The following is a 15,400-nucleotide window of genomic DNA, read 5'->3' as shown; positions in this document are numbered from 1 at the left end:
AGTCATGTCAGGAGGTGAAATACATAAAAGTCCCATGTGTACCAAAATGTCCACAGCAGTACTTTTTTTTTAATGGGATAGTGAAATGTTCAGACTCTTTAAGAGTCTGCCCAATATGGTGGATGCTCTAATACACCTTGTCTTTGGCTGAAAAAAAAAGATGGGGTAGTGATATTGGTAAACAGCAGGTGACCAACAGACAATGGCTGAACAGATGCTGGTGTATAAATGCAATGAAATAGTGTGCTTCAAGGAGCAATGGACATGGGAAATTCTGAGAAACAGGAAGATGAATGAATGTACGTAAATGAGATCGACAGATCCATAACAACACACATAATTACAACAGTATGTATGACAACAACATTAAAAAGCAATCAAGTTCTAAGCAATTGGAATCAATCAAGGAATGAGTTTTCATGAAGTGCCTCTACACCAAATTCATTAGTCACGTCTAACTTCAGGACCTGATTTGGGTTTTCTTGGCAGAGATACTGGAGAATTTGCCATTTCCTTCTCCAGCTGCAGGCAGGGGTTAAATGGCTTGCCCAGGATCACACAGCTAGTACGTGTCTGAGGTCTGATTTGAACTCTGGTCTTTCCAGGCCCAGGGCTCTATCCACTGGACCACCTGGCTGTTTTCGCCAAGACAGCCCCATGGACAGCTGGTCCACAGTGTCACAGAGGCAACCATGACTGAACAATAGCCAAAGGTCTCAAAAAAGAGTCATAAGGAGACACTCTGCTCTTGGCTTTGCTTGGGTAAAATAATGGGTGCGTGGTGCTGTAATGTCTCAGACTTTCTGATGGTAATAATAATAACGAACACATGGGGCACTCTAAGCTTTGCAAAGCACTTCACAGATGTCTCAGTTTATGCTCACAATAATCCTGGGTGTTGGGGACTATCATTATCCCCAGTTTAGAGATGAAGAAAATGAATTGGAGACCAAGTTCTTTGTCCAAGGCTGTACAGTAAGTGTTTGAGGCCAGATTTGACCTTGGGTCTTTGTGACTCCAGGCCCAGTGATTTATCTGCTGTGCCCCCCAGCTACCTCTGATGAGTTGGTTAGGCTTACTGGACTGTGTTCTCCACACCCCCCCCCCCCGCCTTTAAAGTTTTGTAATAAATGGCGACTCTGTGGGATGGTCAGGAAGAAGTATGTTTTGTATTGCCAGAGGATGTTACAGGTGTTTAGTATTGGCTGACACCCCCACAAGTGAGAGGCACTCTTGCCTTTGTGTTGCTGAATAGGGAATTTCTCTCAGTCATCAGCCTCCTTGGAGCATACCCCTAGTGGTGGGATCTATGGGTCAAAAGGCATAGAACATTCTAGGCACTTTACAATATGTATACAGGTAAGTAAATACAAAATAATAAGGATGGTGAAATTTGGGAAGCTCAGGAAATTTCCCATAGAGGAGGTGGTGCCCGAGCTGTGAAGAAAGGAAAGGATGGGATGAAAGGTTGAAGAAAGGAAAGGACTCTATGAAGTGGAATTGAGGAAGGATAAGATACTAGGCCTTAGGGGACTACCTATGGAAATATAAGAAGTCTGGCCTTCTTGGGCTTGAGGATCAATTACTTTTTACTTTTGGGGTGGAGGGCAGATGGGAAGTAAATCAATCGGGCTATTGGTGACTGTTTCAAGTCACCCGGGCAAACAAGCTTCTCTGGAGAGTGGGATGTTATGTGGATGCATGGCTGAGATTTTTTTTTGCTTGGACATGGGGAGGTGGGTAGGATGTGACAGGGGTTTGGCCAACAGCACTAGAAGGTGTAGTTCCTTGGGCTTTTGGATGAAGCTCTTTGACTGTGCCCCATCCTACACCCAGTACGCACCACTCAAGTGCAGCCATCCATTTGATTGGACAGTAACAGGTCTCAGAGAGGAAAGAACAGTATACACTCACAGAATAGCTAGCATTTACTTACTGCTTGACAAGCCTTACAAATGTTTTTTGCAGTGTGTCTTCATAACAGGCCTGAGGGGGAGGTGCTATTATTATCCCCATGTTACATACAAGGAAACAGAGTTGTTGAAAGTGAATTTCTGGGAGAACAGAAGTGACTCCATCTTGTTCTGTGTGGTCCATTTTGCAATATATGACCCTTGCACTGGCTGCGAGAACAGGTGCAGAAGCCGATTGTTGCCAGGATCTTCTTTTCTTCCTCTAATTTGTACAAATGCCTTTGTTGCTTAAAAAAAAATTTTAAGAGGGTTTTAAAGTCTAGGGAATGGCTCCTTCTGCTACCTGCCTGGACAGGAAGTTAGTTCTCTTTGATTTAATGAAATTAGCTCTGCTAATAAGCAGGCACCTCTTATCGCTTCCCCTTTTTTTTTTAACAGGAATGTTATTTTTTTCATATTTATAGCAGTTCTTTTTGTGGTAGCAAAGAATTGGAAATGGAGGGGATGCCCAACAGCTAGGGAATGGCTGAACAAGTTGTGGCATATGAATGTAATGGAATACTATTGTGCTATAAGAAATGATGAAGAGGCTGACTTCAGAAAAACCTGGAAAGTCTCGCATGTTCTCATGCTAAGTGAAGTGAGCGGAACCAGGAGAACGGTGTACACAGTAACAGCCCCGTTGTGTGATGACCGACTTTGACAGACTTAGCCCTTCTCAGCAACGCAAAGATCCAAGATCGCTATTCACATCCAGGGAAAGAACTGATGGGCTCTGAATGTGGATGTGCGTGTGTTTCCCTTTTGATCTGTTTCTTCTTTCACAACTGTGACTAATATGGAAATATGTTTCACGTGATTGCATTGTTATCAAATTGCTTATCATTTTAGGGAGAGGGGAGGGGAAGGAGGAAAATTTGGAATTCAAACTTTCATAAAAATGAATGCTAAAAACTGCCTTTACAAATAATGGGAAAACAATAAAACACCCTTTTTAAAAAAAGAAGTTTTTTCTTGGCATGGCCGGCTGCCTTGTAGTAAGTGGCCCCCTTGTTTTTCTTTGCTTCATATGGTGTAGACATACAGCTGAATCGTGACTCGCTGCCGGTGGGATAAGCCACAGCGGATGCAGTAAAGCCTGTCTGCTGGCTAATCGAATTGATGGGAAAATCCCTGCTGTCCAGCTAAGGAGGTGCCTGGGCTGGTTTTGAACTCAGAACCTCCTGAGTCCAGGCCCAGCCCTCCAACCACTGGCCACCTAACTGCTGGGAGGAGGACCCGATAACGCAGGAAAGACTGGTGGGAACTGCCGGCCCAGCCTCTGGGCGATTTCAGGGCCTCCCTTTTCTCCCCAGCTTCCCAGGAAGCCCAGGCTCAGGACGCATGCGCCTCACCTCCCGCTGCTCTCCAAACTACATTTCCCAGGAAGCGCAGGTACGAAGAGGCCCGCCCGTGACGTCACCTCCGCTCCCTAAGTTACTTTCTGCTTTGGCAGGCGGCTCTGAGCTGCCTGGGGTTCCTGAACCAGAGCTCTGCGCCCTGGAGGTGAGACAGCGCCGGGTGGCTCAGGGGTCTGGAGGACAGTGGCCTGACGGACCATCCGGCCCCTCGGTGCCCGAGCTGCGGCCCCCCGGGAGCGCGGACCTTCCGTCTGTCCCTGGGTTTCAGACCTCGGTGGGGAGGAGGGATGTTGTACCCTCGCGCCTGCGCATTTTCTCACCCCTCCCCGTCCCCTCCGCAAGGGGGCGCAGCCGTCAGCCAGCCCTGGGGGGCGGGGCGCACCTCCAGCCAATCAGGGCAGACACCGCTGCCCTTCTCCCTCGACTCCTCCCTGTCTTAGCTGGCATCCTTGGTGTCCTCACCCGAGCAATGGCCTCCTCCTGCCAGGGATTCCCCGGGAGTGTGCGTAGTGAGGCCCTGGAGGGGGCGCTTCCTCAGTTTACCCCCCTGGGAAATGGGGCCAGGGGTCCCTGGGGCTCAGCAGCAGCCACCGAGGCACCCGCAGCATCTCTGCCCCTGTCTGAGATCCTGGGGGGTCCATCTGGCCCTGCCCTCGTTTCCAGAAGCCGCACCTTTGCCTCTGCCGGGCCATCCTCCAGGAGCTCAGCCCTCCCTTCTCCCCGCACCTCTTACGGCTCCCTTCTCCTCCCCAGGAGAGGCCCCTGCCTGGCCCAAGGGGCAGAAGAGCGGAGAGGAAGCCATGGCCCCCCAGGTGAGTGGGACCCCCCCCCGAGGGGCTTTACTGTCCACGGAGGGTGACACATTCATGGACTCTGCCTGTCATCTGTAATACCTGGGCTCCGGGGCCTGCAGGTGCGGACCTGAGATCAGAATGACTGGAATTCAGATCCTGCCCCAGAAACTGACCAGCAGTGTAACTGGCAAGGCACGCTGTCTTCCTCAGTTTCCCCACTTGTCAAACCTGCTTCCCAGATTTGTTGTGAGAATCCAAATGCAAAAATACTTGTAGAGCATTTTTGAAATGCAGGAGGCTGTGGCTGCTGCAGCTACTACTACTACTACTACTGCTGCTGCTGCTGCTGCTACTACCACCACCACCACCACCACTGCTATTACTATTACTACCTGAAGGAGAGAAGGGACATCCTGGAGGTGACATCTGTCAGACTCCAGATCCCTTCCCTTCCCCCCACACCCCAGGGCCTCCTTACTTCAGTGTCAGCCTCCCTCTTCGGCTCGGGGCCCCTCTCTGGTTCTTCCGACCTTTCTTGGGTCCTTGGAACATGATGTTCTAGGCTCCTGGGGTCTCTTCAAGCTCTGTGCTGGGTGGGCTGTCATGGAAGTGATTCTGTCTCCAAGAACCAGGGTGCATGTCATGTTCTCAGTGTTAGCAACCTCTTTCTTCACCAAAGAGGATGGCATTATGTCCCTTTTCCAGATGGTGGAGGAAAAGGAAAATTCCTGGGATCATGGCAGCATTGAGTGATAGAGGCAGGATTTGCCAGGGTGCTTGAGTGTCTTGGCAGATGAATATTCCCAGGGACAGGATGTTGGAGGCGTGGTCGGTGAGAGTTTGTCTGAGTTAGGGGTGTGATGGGAAATGGGTTCTGACAGGGTTCAAGGTGGAGTCTGATAGTCTTAGAGCAGGGAGGTGTGTTATAATGTCATATATAATGTCATCCAAAGGTCTGGGTCGGCTAGCAGGCTACTAAGGTTCTTCTGACTCCAGTGGTATGATATTGTGAGGCCTGGGTACGAGTCACAGCTTAGACACTTAATGCCTGTGTGACCATGAATGGGCCACTCAGTCTTTGCTAAACTCAGTTGGCTCATCTGCAGAGTGGGGATAAGGAATACCTGCCCCACCTGCCTTGCAGGTGTTTGTGAGGAGAGTATTTGGCAGACATAAAGTGCTATTTACGGAGGGGGTGTTACGGTGATTTTTGGCCTGTCTCTTAGGAGGGATGAAATGAGTGTATGGCTTTGAGCCCTCAGGGAGCAGAGCAGTGAGACTCGGTACTTCTAGATTCCTGCACATTTCACCCCTCCCCTAAGGTCCACCTGAGGGATGGTCGTTAGGGAAGCCCTTATGTTTATTGAATGAATGATTGGCTCTTTCAGGAATCAGTGACCTTCGAGGATGTGGCAGTGGACTTCACCTGGGAGGAGTGGGGCTACCTGGACACCTCCCAGAAGGAGCTTTACTGGGAGGTGATGCTGGAGAACTACAAGAACCTGGTCAGCCTGGGTAAGGAGGCTCCCCTGGGACTCGGGGTCCTCCCATGGAAGGGTGATTGTTTCCTCTCTTAGTGTATGCTGGGAGATGTGTCTGCTGTTTGGCTGTGATTCTTTGGCTTTAGAAACCAGAAATGGCTGAAGAATGCTTGTGGCCCAGGGAAGGATGCTCACTGTGTCCGTTGTCTGCAGTATGTTTCTGGCTTTGTAAAACTGGAAACTGACCGTTTCGTTGTCTTGTACCTCATTGTCTCTGTACTCCCAGTCAGGGGGTTCTCCCCTTAACTCCCAGTGCAGGTCTTTGAAGACAGGAAAGTTCCAGATCATCTTAGCAAGAAGTGGGGCATATGAACCAGTTTTCCTGCTGAGCCCAAATCGACACTGTGCCCCATTGCCCCATATGTTTTAGGAACACCAAGCAGAACATCCTTCATATGTCTCTTGTACTGCCCTCTCGACTGTCCTAGGGTTCCCACTGTTCTTGGAAGGGGTGGGGGGCTAGGATTGAATTCTGGGGTGTCTCTGGGTCCCAACCACTTTGTTTTTTCCATTGACCAGGCTTTGTGGTTGCCAAGCCAGATGCGATCTCTCAGTTGGAGCAAGAGGAGGCACCTTGGAGACCTGAAGTTCTGTTTCCAAGAAGCAGCTGTTCAGGTAAGTGAAGAAAACCTAATCTGTTGAGTTATTGTAACTAATAGCTCTGAGAGACATTCACCAGGACTGTGGATAGAGAATTATTTATGTCAGGGAAATGCAAATTAATGCAACTCTGAGATATACCACTTTACAGAGATTAAATTCATATGTATAGTCAATTAAAGTTAATTGATGTCAATGGTGGAAAGCAAGAATACTTTTATGCTCTTGGAGAGCTGTTAAGTGATAGAATCTTTTTAATTTTTGAAATTTTTTTAATCAGTATAAGTCTGCTCTTTTCTCGCCACAACTCCCAATTCTGAAAGATTTTAAAAAAATCCCTCCTGTTATTGTGAAGCAAAACCAATTTTCTCATTGACCATAACCAAGCGCGTTTGTGTTTCATCGCCTCTCTAACAAGAGGACAGTAGCATGTTTTTCCACGAGCTTCCTGGTATCGTGGTCGGTCATTACACTAATCAGAGTTCCTAAATCTTTTAGAGTTTTCTTCACAGTATTATTGTCTTGTTTCCTTGTTTAGTGACATGTCTCTCTGTTCCCAGCTCTGTATGTGTATGTATGTTTATTCTTCTCTTCTTTGACTGGTTCAGATAAGAGTGAGGCTGTGGTTTTACTCACTCTTTCCTCTTTGTTTTTATAGTGTTCTACTTTTGCCCCCTGATTATGTGAGGTAATTTTCCCTTTCCTTCTTCTCCCTTTTGCCCTGTGGTATATTTCACTTCCCTTCTCTTTTTATTCTCCTTTTCCCTATTATATCTAAGGCCCTCTGTCTCATTAGGCTCCCTTCATACTCCCAATGGGAGCAGCTAGGCATTGAAGTAGATAGGGCATGGGGCTTGGAATCAGGAACACTCATCTTCCTGAGTTCAAACATGACCTCAGACACTAGCTGTGTGATCCTGGGTGAGTCAGCTGTGTTTGCTTCAGATCTTCATCTGGAAAATGAGCTAGAGAAGGAAATGGTGAATCATTCCTGTGGCATTGTGAAGAAAACCCCGAATGAGCTCACAGAGTGTCAGACACAGCTGAGATGAGTGAATGACAATGAGAGCCAAGTGCGACTCCTCATGATGAGAGGGCACAGAGGGGAACTGGTGTGCCCCCGCCATTAGACTGTAAATTGTTCATCTTTGTTTGGGACCTCGTGACTGTTTACTCTTATTTACTGTTTTTATGTTTCACTCGAGTTCTGTTTTTGTACTTCAGAGGTTTGTTTTTGTTTTGTTTTTAATCTGGTTCTGTTCTTTTCATCAATTTTGCTGGGTAATTTATTCCTGTTTGTAACCTCTATTTTTTGCCTTTTGGAATATCGTATTCCGGATTCTCTGCTCCTTCTAGAGCAGAAAGGGAGAAAGGTGCTGCCGATATGATTTCCGTTTCCTCTTTTGTCTTTAGAGCACAGAAAACAAATTGGATTCCTGGAGTCCTTAGGCTACTTCTGTTCTGTTTGAGAATTATGCCTGTGTTTGCAGTCTTGAGTTTGAAGTAGTGTTTCATGGGCTAGTGTCAAACCCTTCTTTCTGTGACATCTAGCTGGATCTTTACTTTTCAATATGAAGCCCATTTGAATAGACTTCCAAAACTCTAGACTAATAATCTATGAGTGGACACACATTTATAAGACTACAGTCCACTCACCAGTAGATAAGTGGTTTAAATACATGAACAATAAGTTCTTGAGAGAAAGAATACAATAGAACACATTGGTACCAGAATGGAGCAAATGTTAATTCTTTCATAATCAGGGAAATGCTAATTAAAACCACTCTTAAGATATACCATCTTATATCCATTAAAATGGCATATATAGTTAATTATAAATGATCAGTTTAAATGTTGTAAACCAAGAATGCTTTCACACTCTTGGTAGAGCTATCTTTTGATTCGGTGTTTTTATTTTTATTTTTTCAGCCAAAGACAAGGTTTACTAATGACCTGCCATATTAGCCAGACTCTCAAATTAAGAATCTGAGCACGTGTGAGTTATTAGCCAGATTGTAAAAATCTGAGCAGTGGCTAGATTTTAAGAATCTGACCTATTCAGTGTTTTTAGAAAGCCAAATGAAAAAGCTTTACAATCCTTTGTCTTTTTTTTTTTGACCCTATTTTCACTTTATTAGAACCTTGCCCCTAAGTATGACATTCACAAGACTTCCCTTCATTCCTGGCTATATTGTTCTAGGCAAGTTGCAGTGGGGGGTTTTTTGAACAAACTGCAGTTTTTGAATGTAATTGAATATTATCTTGTTATATGATGTGACAGGTATGAAGAATACAAAGAAATATATAAAATCTTACAACAAATTGATACAGAGTAAGTTAAACAGTGAAAAAAAATAACTGTTGATTATAACTTTGTTAATAACAACATCAAGAAAATTAAGGGAACTAAGCAGAAAGAAAAAGGAACAGGTTCATCTAGGCAAAGGGGATTATTTACCATTTTCATTTCTTTCAGATTTGGACACTAAGCCTCAGATCAAGGAAACTACTGTAGAGCTGGACATTTCTATGGAAGAATCATCCAAGAAAGGACTCTCAAGAGATTCTTCTTGGATTTTGACATTCGGAGGTGCCTGGGAATGTTATGCCAAGTTAAAGGCGGAGCAGAACAATGAGAATCAACACTTTAGACAGCTCAAAACCACCAAAGGGAAATCCCACAGTGAAATGAGTGGCCCTGAAGACAATAAAAGTGGCAGCAGATCTAGTCTAGAGCTATCTTTTTCTCCACAAAAGAGATTATTAGTGATAAAGAGTCTTCTTCATAAATATGATAGATGGAGAAAGGACCACAGAAGGCTTTCAGATGTGGAACAATATAAAAGAATCTGTTTAAAGAAGATATTTTTCAATGATGATAAATGTCAGAAATCCTTTAGTAATAATTTTGACCTTATTGAAGAACATACAATTCATAATAGAAATAAACATGAATATAATGAATATGGGAAGTCTTCCTCCAGAACACTGAATTTGCTCTGCACCAGAGAATTCACAGAGGAGAAAAGATTTATGACTGCAATGAATGTGTAAAGTCATTCCAGCAGAATGCATATCTTAAGCAACATCAAAAAATTCATAATGGAGAGAAACCTCATAAATGCAGTGAATATGGGGAGACCTTCCTCCAGGCCACTGAACTCATTCAACACCAGACAGGACACACTGGAGAAAAACCATGTAAATGTAATGAAAGCGGGAAGGCCTTCCACCAGAATTCATACCTTAAAAAACATCAGAGAATTCATACTGGAGAGAAACATTATCAGTGCCATAAATGTGAAAAAACCTTTCTCTGCCCCACTGAACTCACTCAACACCAGAGAACACATACTGGAGAAAAACTTTATGACTGCAATGAATGTGAGAAGACCTTCTGCTGTAAATCATACCTTACTGATCATCAGAGAAGCCATGCTAGAGAGAAACCTTATGTATGTAATGAATGTGGGAAGGCCTTCCATCAGAATTCATACCTTCGAAGACATCAGAGAATTCATACTGGAGAAAAACATGCATGTAATGAGTGTGGGAAGGCCTTCCTACGGACCACTGAACTTACCCAACACCAGAGAACACATACAGGAGAAAAACCTTATAAATGCAATGAATGTGGGAAGACCTTCTATCAGAATTCGTACCTTCGAAGGCATCAGAGAATTCATACTGGAGAGAAACCTTATGCATGTAATGAATGTGGGAAGGCCTTCCTCCGGTCCCCTGAACTTACCCAACATCAGAGAACACATACAGGAGAAAAACCTTTTGAATGCAATGAATGTGGGAAGACCTTCCGCTGTAAATCACACCTTACTGATCATCAGAGAATCCATACTAGAGAGAAACCTTATGTATGTAATGAATGCGGGAAGGCCTTTCTCAGGAGTACTAATCTTAGTCAGCACCAGAGAACCCATACTGGAGAAAAACCATATGAATGTAGTGAATGTGGAAAGGCCTTTGGTCAGAAGGCACATCTTACTCATCATCATAGAATTCATACTGGAGAGAAACCCTATGAATGCAATAAATGTGGGAAGGCTTTCCGCCAGAATTCATACCTTAGAAGACATTTGAGAATTCATACTGGAGAGAAACCGTATGTATGTAATGAGTGTGGGAAGGCCTTCCTCCGGGCCACTGAACTTAGTCAACACTATAGAACACATACTGGAGAAAAACCTTATGAATGTAGTGAATGTGGGAAGACTTTTGGTCAGAAGGCAAAACTTATTCAACATCAGAGAATTCATACTGGAGAGAAACCTTATGTATGTAATGAATGTGGGAAAGCCTTCATCCGGAGCACTAATCTTAATCAGCACCAGAAAACTCATACTGGAGAAAAACCTTATCAGTGCAATGCATGTGGGAAGGCTTTCTGTCAGAGGGCAGATCTTACTCAGCATAATAGAACTCATACTGGAGAGAAACCTTATGTATGTGGTGAATGTGGGAAAGCCTTTTGTCAGAAGGCAGCTCTTACTCAACATAATAGAATTCATACTGGAGAGAAACCTTATGTGTGCAGTGACTGTGGGAAAGCCTTTCACTGGAGCACAGTGCTTGTGCAACATCGGAGAACCCATACTGGAGAGAAACCTTTTGAATGCAATGAATGTGGGAAGTCTTTCAGTCAAAGGGCAAAACTTATTAGACATCAGCGATTTCACACTGGAGAGAAACCATATAAATGTTTAGAATGTGGAAAGGCCTTCTGTCAGAAAGCAGATCTTACTTTACATAATAGGATTCATACTGGTGAGAAACCTTACAAATGTAATGAATGTGGGAAGACCTTTCGCTATAACTCACACCTTACTCAACATCAGAATATTCATACAGGAAAGAAACCTTATGAATGCAATGAATGTGGAAAGGCCTTCTTCTGGAGAACAGCCCTTAATCAGCACCGACAGATTCATGCGGGGGAGAAAACTGGTTCATGTAATGAGGGATGATGAATTCCTTTTCCAGGAGCACATAGCATATTTGACATTAGAGAATTTGCATAGGCCAGAATATGAAAAGCCTCAGCAAGAGACTCAGAATTACTGAACATCAGAAAGTTCATGCTAGAGAGAACCTATTTGAATATGATAATTGAGTTAAGGCTTTTTTTTCCAGAAATAAGTCTTGCTAAATATCATATTTAATGCCAGAGAGAAACTATATGAATGCATAGCCATTGGGAATCCCATCTGTGAATAGGGGTGAAGCATAAAGCGGTGCTCAGGAGAGTGTTGGCGCAGTGCAGCCATGCCCTTTCTGTTATGACCAAAGCATTTCTTTGGCTTGACTATACTTATTTGTTACATAGGAGAGCTCTGTAGACCAGTGGGAAGTGATAGCAATATTTTTTAAAGCTTCAGTGTAATGTAGAAGGCAAATCCTTCATCCAGATCACACAACTTAATAAATGTTATGCATACATTCTGGCAGAGATAAAGAGAGGTAGACCAGCATCCAGTATAATTAGGTTTAAAACTAGTTGAATGGCTATGCCCAAAGAATATGCAGTACTGGTTTAGTGGCAGTTTGCTAGGTGGCCTCTGCATAAGTGCCTTAGGGAATCAGTTCTTGGACCTCTGCTGTTTTACCATTTTTTATAAATGACTCATAAAGGCATGGATAATATGCTTGTCAAATTTGTAGGTGGCACAGGGCTGCACATGTTGGCTGACGTTTAAGATATGAAAGAACCTTGGTGGACTAGAACATTGAAGTAAACATAAAATTAAAAGGATGATAGTGATGCTGTTATAGTTGGGTTCTACTAGTTAAGTCCCAAGTACAACATGGGGAAGAATAGGTAGAAAATAGTTTCTAAAAAACCTGGTTTCAAAATGGCAAGGTTAATAGCAGATCTAGTGTTGGAGGAACTGTAGAATCCAGGTATTGGTAGAGCTGTGAATTGGCCCAACCATTTGGGAAAGTAATGTGAAATTTGCAAAACAAAATAAAACAAAACAATGTCACTGACCTGTTTATATGTCTGACCTGTTGCAATCCCACTTCTGTTGACAAAGACATTAAGAAAGGTCCCTAATCTAAACCAAAATGCTCATTTTTGTGATAGCTAATATGTCAAGCCCAGCAGGTGCCCATTACCTGGGGAATGGTTGAACAAATTTGGGGCTATTCATGTGATTGTAGACTATTGTACCAGAAGAAATTACTCATATGGGGAATTTAGAAAAGCAGAGAAGGATGTATATTAAGTGACATAAATTGAAGAAAGCAGATCTAGGAGAACAGTCTGCACATCAACTGAAATAATGTGAATGAAAGCAATGCTAAAAAGCAGGCAAAGTTATTAGCTGCAATCAACAATTAAGCAGTTATTCAGTTACCATATTGCAGGCATTGGGCTAAGGTGTTTTGGTTTCTCTAATGTCTTTATGGGGTGATGTTTCATCCTGCGTCCATTTGGAGCTTAGTTTGGCATAAAGGTCAGCTGTTGGTCTAAAGCTAACTTCTTCCAGACAGCCATCCAGGGTACTGAGTCCTTATCCCAATAGTTGGAGTCTTTGTGTGTATCAACTACTAGGCTACTAGATCTGTTTTCCTCAGTGTGTTACCAAATTTGTTCCCCGATTGATTTATTTTTGGCCGGTACAAAACTGTTTTGAGAATTTCTGTTCTATAGTTTGGTTTTAGATCTGTGCCCTCTATATTTCTACTTCTTTTCATTATTTCCCATGAGATACTTGACATTTTTTTTTTGCCTCCACATGAATTTTTTTGTTATTATTTTTTAAAGAACCTTTGGTATTTTGATTGTAATGACATTAAATGAGTAAACTGATTTAGGTAATGCCATTTTTACTATATTGATATTTTACTCATGAGCAATTAATATTTTTCTAATTATTTAGGTCTGTCTTTATTTCTGTAAATGGTTATTCCTAGTTATGTTTCCATATTTGTGGTGTGCGTTTTTGTAGATAGACTCCCAAGTAGGTTTTACATTCTATTGTTAATTGAAATGGAATTTCTCTGTCCTGCTGAGTTTTACTAGTATTACATAGAAATGCTGATGAGTTGTGTGGATATGTCTTATATCTTGTAAATTTGTTGAAGTTCTGTTTAACTTAATTTTTATTTGATTCTTTAGGGTTCTTTCAGTATACCATCATATGACCTTACAGTGTGATAATTCCCTTTTTTACCTATATTTGTCTTATTGCATTTCTAGTACTATGTCAGATAGAAGTGGAGACAGTGGACATTCTTGTTTTATTCCTGATTTTATTGGAAAGAATTCTAGTTTATATTCTTTACCTATAGTATTAGTTCTTGGATTTAGATCTATACTGTTTACCATTTTATGAAAAGATACTTTTATTTCTCAATTTTGTTATATTTCTGAGAGATGGTTATTGTATTTTGTCAAAAGCTTTTTTCTGCATCTGTTGATAAAAATACTATACTTTTTAGTTTTTGTTATTAATATGATTAATTAAATGTATAGCTTTTTTCTAAAATTAAACTATAGAATATTATAATATTAAAGTAAGCGAATATTATAATATTAAAGTAAGCAAACATGGGGAATATTACCTATCAAATACATGGATAGAAGACAAGTTCTTGATTAAATAAGGGATAGAGAGGATCACAGAAGCTAAAATGTATAATTTTGATTATATAACATTAAAAAAACTTGCACTAACAGTTCTAATAAAGCTAAGGTTAAAAAGGAAACAATGGGGGAAAGTCATTACAGCAAGTTTCTCTGATAAAGGTCTCATTTCCAAAACAGATAAATAACAGATTCAAGTTTATAAGAATTAGGAACCATTCCCTAATTGATATATGCCCTGAGGATATGAGCAGGCGCTTCTCAAGAAAAAAAAATTCAGGTACCTATAGCCATGTAATAATAATTTCATAGCTATTTCTTATGTAGCACCTTAAGCTTCATAAAGCACGTTACATATGTTAACGTTGATCTTCACAACCCTATACAGTAGATGTGATTATTATCCCCTTTCATAGTGACTTGTCCAGGGGCACATAGCTAGGAAGTATCTCAGGCAGAAGCTGAGCTCGGGCTTTCTCAACTCGAAGTCCCACATTCTGATACACCATCTAGCTAGCTAAAACAATCTTCCACATCACTACTAATTAGAGAAATGCATATTAAAGCAATTCTGAGATTCCACCTCACACATCAGATGACAAAAAAAGGAAAATAATGTCAAAAGGGCTATAGCAAAAGAGGCATGTTGAAGTATTGCTGATAGACTGTGAATAAGTACAACCATTCCAGGAAGCAATTTGAATTGATACTAAAAAGTGACTAAAGACTATGTGCCCTTTGACCCTACTATGCCACTGCTAGATGTATACCCAAAAGAAATCAAAGGAAGAGGAAAAGGTCCTGTATGTACAACATATTTATAACAGCTTTTTGCAGTAGCAAAAAACCCTGAAAATGAAAGGCTTACTCATCCACTGAGGAGTCGCTGAAGGTGTGGTATATGAATGTGATGGAATACTACCATGCTGTAAGAAACAGAAGGGCTTCCACTTCCAGGAGCCAAGATGGTGGAGCGAAAAGGTAGTCGCTCTCAGTCTCCCCTATCAACCTCTGAAATCCCAGAAAATATCACCCCAGAAAAAAAAAAAAACCTAGAACAGCTGAACTAGAAGAAAGATGGGGAGCAGCAGTGCAGCAGCCCAGCGGATGGGTCTCCCAGTGCCTCAGCAAAAATAAGGGAGGCAGAACTACAAGGGACCCCAGGCGATAAGTACCCTGTGGCATTTATATGAAAGGAAGTGAAGAAAACAACCTAAAGTCTTCCTAAAGCCCCGGCTTTGCTGGTTCCAGCCCAACACCAGGTGAGCTGTCGGAGCCCTGCAGCCTCCAATTGTGAAGAAATCCTGAAGCACCAACACCCGGACCTCTGAGTGCCTCAGTGATGGTTGGGGGGGGGGACGGGGCTGGTGGAAACCAGCTCAGAAAACCACCAGGTGCCTCGGCACTCTACTGCAAAGGAATCTCCCAGTGCATTAGCAGAAATGAGGGAGACAACACTGCAGGGGGCCCCAGGCAGATAAACACCCTGCAGCACCCATCTAAAAGGAGCTGAAGAAAGCTAAAGGAAAGGAAAAGCAGGCAACCT

The 15,400-nt window shown here is 42.6% G+C and overlaps 1 protein-coding gene across 1 annotated transcript; it reads left to right on the top strand.

Annotated features, from left to right (window-relative positions):
- The first annotated feature begins 3,775 nt into the window (after positions 1–3,775).
- LOC110202522 (uncharacterized) lies at positions 3,776–12,251 on the top strand. The gene is given in 5 exon segments (XM_020978725.2): positions 3,776–4,125; positions 5,496–5,622; positions 6,168–6,263; positions 8,725–9,219; positions 9,222–12,251. Coding segments are annotated over 5 exon segments (2,985 nt in total). The 5' UTR covers positions 3,776–3,867; the 3' UTR covers positions 11,231–12,251.
- Positions 12,252–15,400: the final 3,149 nt, after the last annotated feature.

Source organism: Phascolarctos cinereus, unplaced genomic scaffold, assembly GCF_003287225.1.
Source record: "Phascolarctos cinereus isolate Bilbo 61053 unplaced genomic scaffold, phaCin_HiC Scaffold_4;HRSCAF=312, whole genome shotgun sequence".
Classification (NCBI taxonomy): domain Eukaryota; kingdom Metazoa; phylum Chordata; class Mammalia; order Diprotodontia; family Phascolarctidae; genus Phascolarctos; species Phascolarctos cinereus.
This window is presented reverse-complemented; position numbering and strand designations above follow the sequence as displayed.